We start from the raw sequence: 12,500 nt of genomic DNA, 5'->3' as shown, positions 1-12,500 counted from the left end.
ACACACAACACACAACAACACACAACATACACACACAACACACCAACAACACACACACACAACAACACACAACAATGACACACAACACACACACATGACACACAACAACACAACAACACACAACACACAACATGACACATGACACACAACAACAACACAAACACACACACACACACACAACACACACACATGACACAACAACACACAACAACACACAACATGACACACAACACACCACACACAACACACAACATGACACACAACACACACATGACACACAACAACACACAACATGACACACAACATGACACACAACACACAACATGACACACAACACACACATGACACACATGACACACAACATGACACACAACACACAACAACACACAACCACACACAACCACACACAACCACACACAACAACAACAACAACAACAACACACAACATGACACACAACACACACAACAACAACAACACAACATGACACACAACCAACACAAACAACACACAACACACAACAACACAACAACAACAACACAACCACACACAACACACAACACACACAACACACAACAAACACAACACACACACATGACACACAACATGACACACAAAACACACAACACACACAACACACACAACACAACAACACACACAACAACACACAACATGACACACACACACACACAACACACAACAACACACAACAACACAACACACACAACAACACAAACAACACACAACACACAACAACACACAACAACACACACAACACACAACACACACAACACACAACACACACACACAACACACACAACACACACAACACACAACACAAAACACACACACACAACAACACACATGACACACACAACACACAACACACAACACACACAACACACACAACATAACACAACACAACACACACACACAACACACACACAACACCACACATGACACAACACACAACAACACACAACATGACACACAACACACACAACACACAACATGACACACAACACACAACAACACACAACAAACACACAACATGACACACAACATGACACACAACAACACACAACATGACACACAACAACACAACATGACACACAACATGACACACAACAACACACAACATGACACAACACACAACATGACACACAACAACACAACAACACACAACACAACATGACACACAACAACACACAACAACACACAACAACACACAACACACAAACAACACAACACATGACACACAACATGACACACAACACACACCATGACACACAAACACAACAACACACAACACCACACAACACCACACAACAACACACAACATGACACACAACATGACACAACAACAACAACATGACACACAACACACAACAACACACAACAACACACAACATGACAACAACACACACATGACACACAACAACACAACATGACACACAACAACACACAACAACACACAACAACACACAACATGACACACAACATGACACAACAACACACACACAACACCACACAACACAACAACACACAACAACACACAACATGACACACAACACACACAACATGACACACAACACACAACACACACAACACAACACAACACACAACAACACACAACATGACACAACAACACACAACAACACACACGACACACACACACACACAAACAACACACAACAACACAACACAACAAGACACACACAACAACACACAACATGACACACAACAACACAACAACACACAAACACACACAACAACAACAACAACACCAACACACACAACATGACACACACAACACACACACAACACACACACAACAACACACAACAACACACACACACACACAACACAACAACACACACACACACAACACACAACAACACAACACACACACACAAAACACACACACAACACACACACACAAACAAACAACACAACACAACAACAACACAACATGCACACACAACACCAACAAACACACACAACATGACACACACACAACACACACACAACACACAACATGCACACACACACAACACACACAACACACACACACACACAACACACACACACAACACACAACATGACACACAAACACACAACATGACACACAACAACACACAACAATGACACACACACACAACAACACACACACAACACACACCAACAACACTACACACAACACACAACATGACACACAACACACAACAACAACAACACACACAATGACACATGACACACAACAACACACAACATGACACAACAACACACAACAACACACAACAACACACAACATGACACACAACAACACACAACATGACACAACAACACACAACACACAACAACACACAACATGACACACAACAACACACAACATGACACACACACACACAACAACACACAACATGACACACAACACACAACACACAACACAACACACACACACACAACAACAACAACATGAACACAAAACACACAACATGACACACAACAACACACACAACAACAACACACACAACATGACACACACACAACACACACAACACACAACAACACAACACACACACAACAACAACAACAACACACAACAACACACAACATGACACACAACAACACTACACACAACACACAACATGACACACAAAACACACACACAACACACACAACAACACAACAACACACAACACACACACACACACAACACACAACAACACACAACACTACAACACACACAACACACAACACACAACATGACACACAACACACACACACACACAAACACACAACATGACACACAACACACAACAACACACAACATGACACACAACAACACACAACATGACACACAACAACACACACACACACAACATGACACACAACATGACACACAACATGACACACACACACAACACACACAACATGACACACAAACACACAACACACACACAACAACACACAACATGACACACAACAACACACAACATGACACACAACAACACAACATGACACACACACACACAACAACACACACAACATGACACACAACAACACACAACATGACACACAACAACACAACACACAACATGACACACAACAACACACAACAACACACAACATGACACACAACACAACACACAACATGACACACAACAACACACAACATGACACACAACACACAACATGAACAACAAAACACACAATGACACACACAACACACACAACACATGACACACACACACATGACAACAACACACAACATGCACACACACAACAACATGACACACAACACACAACATGACACACACAACACAACACACAACAACACACAACATGACACACAAACACACAACATGACACACAAACACACAACACACAACAACACACAACATGACACACAACACACAACAACACACAACAACACACAACATGACACAACACACAACATGACACACACACAACATGACACACAAACACACAACATGACACAACACAACAACACACAACACACAACATGACACACACAACAACACACAACATGACACACAACAACACACAACATGACACAACAACACACAACATGACACACAACACAACACACAACACACAACATGACACACACACAACACACAACAACACACAACATGACACACAACAACACACAACATGACACACAAAACACACAACATGACACACAACACACACAACACACAACAACACACACAACATGACACACAACACACAACAACACACACAACAACACACAACATGACACACAACAACACACAACATGACACACAACATGACACACACACACACAACACACAACATGACACACACAACAACAACACACAACATGACACACAACATGACACACAACAACACACACATGACACACAACACACAACATGACACACAACAACACACAACATGACACACAACAACACACAACATACAACAACACACACACTACAACACACAACACAACAACATGACACACAACACACAACAACACACAACATGACACACAACAACACACAACATGACACACAACACAACACACAACATGACACACAACAACACACAACATGACACACAAACACACAACATGACACACAAACACACACATGACACACAACACACACAACAACACACAACATGACACAACAACAACACACAACAATGACACACAACACACACACACACAACACACAACAACACACAACACACACAACACACACAACAACAACACACAACATGACACACAACAACACACAACATGACACACAACAACACACAACATGACACACAACACAACAACACACAACATGACACACACATGACACACACACAACAATGACACACACACACAACAACACAACACACACACACACACAACACACAACAATGACACACAACAACACACAACATGACACACAACACACAACATGACACACAACACACAACATGACACACACACACAACACACAACAACACACAACAACACACAACATGACACACAACAACACACAACATGACACAACATGACACACAACAACACACAACATGACACACAACAACACACACACAACAACACACAACATGACACACAACAACACACAACATGACCACACTGTTACACAACAACACACAACACACAACATGACACAACACACACAACAACACACACACACACACACAACACACAACATGACACACAACAACACACACACACACACACACACAAACACACAACATGACACACAACATGACACACACACAACATGACACACAACAACACACAACATGACACACACACACAACACACAACAACAACAACACAACAACACACAACACACAACATGACACACAACAACACACAACATGACACACAACAACACACAACATGACACACAACAACACAACATGACACACAACACACACACACAACAACACACAACATGACACACAACATGACACACACAACAACACACAACATGACAACACACAACAACACACAACATGACACACAACACACAACGACACACAACATGACACACAACGACACACAACATGACACACAACGACACACAACATGACACACAACAACACACAACATGACACAACATCACACAACATGACACACAACAACACACACAACACACAACAACACACAACATGACACACAACATGACACACAACAACACACAACAACACACAACATGACACACAACAACACACAACATGACAACATGACACACAACATGACACACAACATGACACACAACAACACAACACACACACATGACACACAACACACAACATGACACACAACATGACACACAACATGACACACAACATGACACACAACACACAACATGACACACAACATGACACAACATGACACAACACACAACTGACACACAACACGACACAACATGACACACAACAACACACACAACACACAACAACATGACACACAACATGACACACACAACAACACAACATGACAACACACATGACAACAACACACACACATGAACACAACAACAACACACAACATGACACACAACAACACACAACATGACACACAACACACACACACACACACAACATGACACAACATGACACACAACAACACACAACATGACACACAACAACACACAACATGACACAACAACACACAACATGACACACAACATGACACACAACACAGAAGAGAGGGACACAACACAACACAACATGACACACAACAACACACAACACACACACACACAACACACAACATGACACACAACAACGCACACAACCAGAGCTGGAACCCGTCTGAGGCCTGTACACACAACAACACAGAAGAGAGGACACGAAGGACACGTGGAGGACACGAGGAGTGGGACACGTGAGAGGACACGTGGAGGACACGTGGAGGACACGAGGAGGACACGAGGAGGACACGTGGAGGACACGAGGAGGACACGTGGAGGACACGAGGAGGACACGAGGAGGACACGAGGAGGACAAGTGGAGGACACGAGGAGGACACGAGGAGGACACGTGGAGGACACGTGGAGGACACGAGGAGGAGGACACGAGGAGGACACGGGAGGACAGAGGACACGAGGACGTGGAGGACACGAGGGGACACGAGGAGGACAGGAGGACACGGAGGACACGAGGAGGACACACGTGGAGGACACGTGGAGGACACGTGGAGGACACGAGGAGGACACGAGGAGGACACGTGGAGGACACGAGGAGGACACGAGGAGGACAAGTGGAGGACACGAGGAGGACACGAGGAGGACACGAGGAGGACACGTGGAGGACACGTGGAGGACACGAGGAGGACACGAGGAGGACACGAGGAGGACACGTGGAGGACACGAGGAGGACAAGTGGAGGACACGTGGAGGACACGAGGAGGACATCAGAGGGGCGTTACCTCCTGTTCTCTGTGCTCTCTGGAGATGGAGGAGCTGGGTCTGGTTCCTTGGTTCTGGGTTCCTCTGGTGTCTCCTCAGGTTCTGGTCTCTTGGTGTTTGTCTTGGAGTTCAACTGGAGCAGAGTGGACTGAGTCTGCAGAGAAACATCTCATCACAACAACAAATACACAACTACACAACAACTGCCACACAACTAGTGCCACACTACAAAGCTCCAGCCACAGTCGCACGCCAGAGAACCACAAAAACGACTTCTGAGGAAGCGCTAAAGACTTCTGAGGACGCGCTAAAGACTTCTGAGGAAGCGCTAAAGACTTCTAAGGACGCACTAAAAACTTCTCCCGAGGACGCACGAAACACTTCTGAGGACGTGCTAAAGACTTCTGAGGATGCGCTAAAGACTTCTGAGGACGCACTAAAAACTTCTCCCGAGGACGCACGAAACACTTCTGAGGACGTGCTACACACTTCTGAGGACGTGCTAAACACTTCTGAGGACGTGCTAAACACATCTGAGGATGCGCTAAAGACTTCTAAGGACGCACTAAAAACTTCTCCCGAGGACGCACGAAACACTTCTGAGGACGTGCTAAACACTTCTGAGGACGTGCTAAACACTTCTCCAGGGTCTAAACCAGGTCTAAACCAGATCTAAACCAGGTCTGTGTACCTTGCTCTTGGGTTTCGGGGCCAGTGGTTTGAGGACCGGGCTCTTCCTGGTTTTGCTGGAGGAGGAAGTGGGTGGAGTGGACTTCCTGTTTGGGATGTTGTCCAGGATGTTGGCGACGCGCGGCTGAGCGGCGGCGGCGGCGGCGCCCCCGGAGGACACCTGAGGACGCACAGGAACAGGAACATCATCTGCCTCGTTTAATGTTTCTGTGCCTGATTTTTAATGCTTTAAAAAGGCAAAAAACACAAAACTAACATCCAAATTATTCACCACAACTAGCATGCTAACGTGTACTTCCTGGTTTTCTGACCCTTAAACTCGTCATAATTAAACCCAGACAGAACACAGAGGATTATTATTCTGCTCAAACACACGTGGTAAATCAGGCACAGAGACTTTAAACCTGAAATAAAAAGTTTGATTTAGAAATGAACTGATACAGCTTTTTCAGTTCCGATACCGATATCGATACTTTGGCTTTTGGTTTCTGTCGATACCCGATATTAACCGATACCAGGTTCTGGAAAAGGCATTTTATTTCCATCAGAACACAGTTAAAGCTGCACTGTGTAACTTTTCTGATCAGGGTCCGTCACCTGTTTGTTTCCATGGAGACGTCGCAGCTCTGTCTGAAATGTTCCACAGTGTGACTTTAAACAGTTCGACTTCACATTTATTCAGTTACAGGAGGTTTCAGAGCTCTAAAATGTAAAATGTGAGCGCGGTCGCCTCTCCACAGATCTGACCTGGACCTTTGTCTGGTTTGGTCTCCATGGAGAAAGTAAGATTTAATACCATACTGAGGAACATTCCAGACAAAGCAACAACATCGCCATGGAGACAAGTCTAAACCAGAGTCTAAACCAGGGTCTAAACCAGGTCTCAACAATGGTCTCAACTAGGGTCTAAACAAGGACTAAACCAAGTCTCAACCAGGGTCTAAACCAGAACTAAACATTTGACGGACCCTCCACCAGAAAGGTTACACAATGCAACTTTAACTTCCTAAAAAGTGAACCAGCTGTGTGTTGTCACAGATAATACTCCCTACAACTGTATATAAATGAGATGATCACCTTGAAGGGATTGGAGCGAGCGCCTCTGGACACTGCCACTAAAAAAAAAAAAAAGGGAAAATAATTTAGATAAAATACTGTGTTTGAGTTTGTAATTATCTGTGATTATCTGTGATTCATCTGTGATTATTTGTGATCATCTGTGATTATTTGTGATTATTTGTGATCATCTGTGATTATTTGTGATCATCTGTGATTATTTGTGATTTGTGATTATTTGTGATTATTTGTGATCATCTGTGATTATTTGTGATCATGCGGAGTTTGTGATTTGAGCTCGGACCTGGTTTGAGAACAGTTTTCTCTGGAGAAGCAGCGGCGTCTTTGGCAAACGGATTCATTCCTAAAAACAAGAAACAGATCAGGAGTCGAACCCATAACCTCCTGGTGAGAGGGAGGAGAGCTTACGTCTCTTGTGCTGTGGTTCCTCTGCTTCCTCTTCCTCCTCCTCTTCTTCAGTTTGGCGTCTGTTTTTTCGAGACACTTCACTGCGACTGAACCTGGACAAAAACACAAAAGATTTTAAACTTTTTTCCATTTCAAGTGTTTTTATTCACCAAAAACAAGCTGAATATAATTTCATTTGTCCTCGTCTGGATTTTTTTCTTAATTTTTCTATTAAATCTTCCTCTTTTCTCCCTAATAAAGTGTTCTTCATCCTTTTTTTCACTACATCCTGTTATTTCACAATCTGCTGCTGGAGTCGAGTCATGTGGCTGAAATAAAAATAAAAAAAAGACCAGAAATACACATGAAAAAAAATTAAAATAAATAAAATAAATAAAATTCACACTCTTTCACACAAACTCACACACACATGTATTAACACATTTTTTGACATACAAATGTTTAATTTGGGGTCTTAGCTACAAAAGTGCAAAATATCAAGTCTGTAAATAAACTCGACATCTCCTTATTGCCTCAAAACAAAACAGAAAGAGCATTGGCCCCATGACATGTGACTTGACTGGTGCAGGTCGTGGAAACAGCTGGAGTCAAGTCCAAGTCACAGAGACACATCACTTCTGCATTTCCATGAGTTTATTACATTTAGATTTGCACTTCTGGACACAATTCCACAGACCAACATGTGTCATTTGTCCATTTATGTGAGAAATCTCTGCACTTAGTGCGACTTTTTCACTTTCACTGAACACAGACGCTCAGAACATCGACCGTTTTGACTCAACAGACTCTGGAAAAGTTTGGACCAATCAAAATGGACGGAGCGAAGAGTTTGGACCAAAACAAAGTTCCTATTGGACACTCGTTTTTCCCGACGTCGTCACAGCGAGAGACGCAGGGGAATGACGGAAAAATCTTTTCTCAGCTTCTTAAGGAAAAGAAAGTAAGTTTATCTATTTTATGGTTGTGAAGTTCTGTGCAGTTATAAAACATGTTCTCAGGCGTCGTGTACGAGACCGTCGGGCCTGAAGGGTTAAGGGATTTTTATGACTCTGTTTATGACAATTTTGTGATGTATAAAACATACACAACATTGTCTCCAGTTACACATTTCACAGTTTTGCACATTTGAATCATTCAGAGACAAAAAACTAAATATTACAGAAATATGTAAAATGAAAGATTTTAAACATTTTATGCCCAAAAGTGTTTTTTAAACCCACACCTGAGACTGAAATCTGAACTTTAAACTCACCCAAGAAACGCACATTACAGAACAAATGTATAGAATTTAAACCACAGGGAGGGACCTGACACACACGGGGAGGGACCTGACACACACGGGGAGGGACCTGACACACACGGGGAGGGACCTGACACACACGGGGAGGGACCTGACACACACAGGGAGGAGGGACCTGACACACACAGGGAGGGACCTGACACACACGGGGAGGGACCTGACACACACAGGGAGGAGGGACCTGACACACACGGGGAGGGACCTGACACACACGGGGAGGGACCTGACACACACGGGGAGGGACCTGACACACACGGGGAGGGACCTGACACACACGGGGAGGAGGGACCTGACACACACGGGGAGGGACCTGACACACACAGGGAGGAGGGACCTGACACACATGGGGAGGGACCTGACACACATGGGGAGGAGGGACCTGACACACACAGGGAGGAGGGACCTGACACACACAGGGAGGAGGGACCTGACACACACGGGGAGGGACCTGACACACACGGGGAGGAGGGACCTGACACACACGGGGAGGAGGGACCTGACACACACGGGGAGGGCACCTGACACACTGGGAGGAGGGCACCTTACACATGGGGGAGAGGACACCTTACACACAGGGAGGAGGAGAGAGGGCATCTGGTCATTTGTAGATCTGGTGGTGGTGTTGGTGGTGTTGGTGGTGCTGGTGTTGGTGGTGCTGGTGTTGGTGGTGCTGGTGGTGCTGGTGTTGGTGGTGCTGGTGTTGGTGGTGGTGCTGGTGGTGCTGGTGTTGGTGTTGCTGGTGTTGGTGGTGCTGGTGTTGGTGTTGGTGGTGCTGGTGTTGGTGGTGCTGGTGTTGGTGGTGCTGGTGTTGGTGGTGCTGGTGTTGGTGGTGCTGGTGGTGCTGGTGTTGGTGGTGGTGGTGTGGTGGTGTGGTGTGCTGGTGGTTGGTGGTGCTGGTGTGGTGGTGCTGGTGGTGCTGGTGGTGCTGGTGGTTGTGTTGGTTCTGTTGGTGCTGTGTTGGTGGTGTTGTTGTTGCTGGGTGCTGGTGGTTCTGTTGGTGGCGTTGGTGGTGCTGGTGTTGGTGGTGTTGGTGGTGTTTGGTGGTGCTGGTGGTGGTGTTGGTTCTGTTGGTGCTGGTGGTGCGAGTGGTGCTGTGTTGGTGGTGTTGTTGTTGCTGTTGGTGCGGGTGGTTCTGTTGGTGGTGTTGGTGGTGCTGGTGGTGCGGTTGGTGCTGTTGGTGCGGGTGGTGCTGCTGGTGGTGCGGTTGGTGCGGGTGGTTCTGTTGGTGTTGGTGGTGTTGTAGGTTCTGTTGGTGGTGCGGGTGCTGGTGGTGCGGGTGGTGCTGGTGCGGGTGTCGGGTGGTGGTGCGGGTGGTGCTGTGCGGTCGGTGGTGCGGGTGGTTCTGTTGGTGCGGTCGGTGGTGCGGGTGGTGCTGTGCGGTCGGTGGTGCGGGTGGTTCTGTTGGTGGTGTTAGTTCTGTTGTGCGGTCGGTGGTGCGGGTGGTGCTGTGCTGTGGTCGGTGGTGCGGGTGGTTCTGTTGGTGGTGTTAGTTCTGTTGGTGCGGTTGGTGGTGCGGTGGTTGGTGCGGTGCGGTGGTTGGTGGGTGTGTGTTCGGTGTGTGGTGCGGGTGGTGCTGTGCGGTCGGTGGTGGTGGTGGTGGGGGAGCAGTGCCTGGAGGGGCTGTCAGGACGAGTTAGAGCAGAGAACTGTGGCATTTAACAGAACATTCTAAATATATCCTGTGTGCGTCAGATGCCCTCCCATCATCAAACACAACATCTGCAAATATAAAAACCGTCCAGACTTCACTCCTGCGTCTGTCAAGAACAAAACATTAACGGAAGATTTGAATTTTAAACACCTCTAAATTTCTTACTTTGAATTTAACTCTGAAAAAACATGTTTGAATTATTTTTACTATAAATTTTATTTGACGAAGTTGTACGTTTTTACGACATATAAACATAACGACTCTAGATCCACATCAGCTGTTTGACATTATAATGTGTTTAATTCAGTTTTGTTCAAATCTCACAGAAACAAAACTTAAAACCACATCACTAATTTACATAAACTAAGTGAAGATAAAACTCCAGCTCTTGTGTCGCTGATGTGGTTCAACTTGTGTTGGATTAAAAGACATGACTCAGGTGAATACAGGTCAGTGTGACCAGATTTGTGTTTGTCAAAACCAGGACAGCGTACGGGGGGAGGGGGGCGGGGCCTCGTCATCCACATTGAGCGACTCTCACCTGGAAAAACTTTTTCCCACTGGACACAGAAACATATGTGCTGCTTTATCCACTGTGCACATGGACTCACACTTGTCCCAACGCAACGGAAAGTGTGGAATTTCTTCTACAAATCCTGGTTAAATCCACATTTGTGCTTCGGTTCGTTACAGACTGACCCACTGTTTGTGTGTCGCTCCTTCTGATGCAGAGACACATGTACACACCTGTTTGTCCCGGACACAGATGTTTGGTCTTCCTACTCTACACACAGAAACCTAGATTCAGTTTGTCGATTAAAATGAACATAATCGATGAAATTCTTAATGATCAATTATCGATTAATCGACTAATCCTGCCCATCCCTATTTCAGACAGAAAATCAGTTCTGTTTGTTGCTTCTACATGAGCGTCGGTGA

General features: G+C 45.3%; 1 protein-coding gene across 1 annotated transcript in view; it reads right to left on the bottom strand.

The window, feature by feature from the left end:
• wdhd1 (WD repeat and HMG-box DNA binding protein 1) overlaps positions 1-12,500 on the bottom strand; it is a 50,680-nt gene that overhangs the window by 5,303 nt on the left and 32,877 nt on the right. Inside the window, exons 19-23 of the mRNA XM_055154394.1 lie at positions 8,611-8,702; positions 8,486-8,545; positions 8,203-8,240; positions 7,127-7,285; positions 6,456-6,589 (exon numbers count right to left, since the gene is read on the bottom strand). Of these exons, the coding sequence (XP_055010369.1) occupies positions 6,456-6,589; positions 7,127-7,285; positions 8,203-8,240; positions 8,486-8,545; positions 8,611-8,702 (483 nt within the window). The remainder of the gene's footprint in view (positions 1-6,455; positions 6,590-7,126; positions 7,286-8,202; positions 8,241-8,485; positions 8,546-8,610; positions 8,703-12,500) is intronic.

Source organism: Boleophthalmus pectinirostris, unplaced genomic scaffold (assembly GCF_026225935.1).
Source record: "Boleophthalmus pectinirostris isolate CB_2022bp ecotype Guang Dong unplaced genomic scaffold, ASM2622593v1 HiC_scaffold_19, whole genome shotgun sequence".
In the NCBI taxonomy this organism is placed as follows: domain Eukaryota; kingdom Metazoa; phylum Chordata; class Actinopteri; order Gobiiformes; family Gobiidae; genus Boleophthalmus; species Boleophthalmus pectinirostris.
Note: the sequence above shows the minus strand (reverse complement) of the source record. Positions and strands in the feature narration are given on the sequence as shown.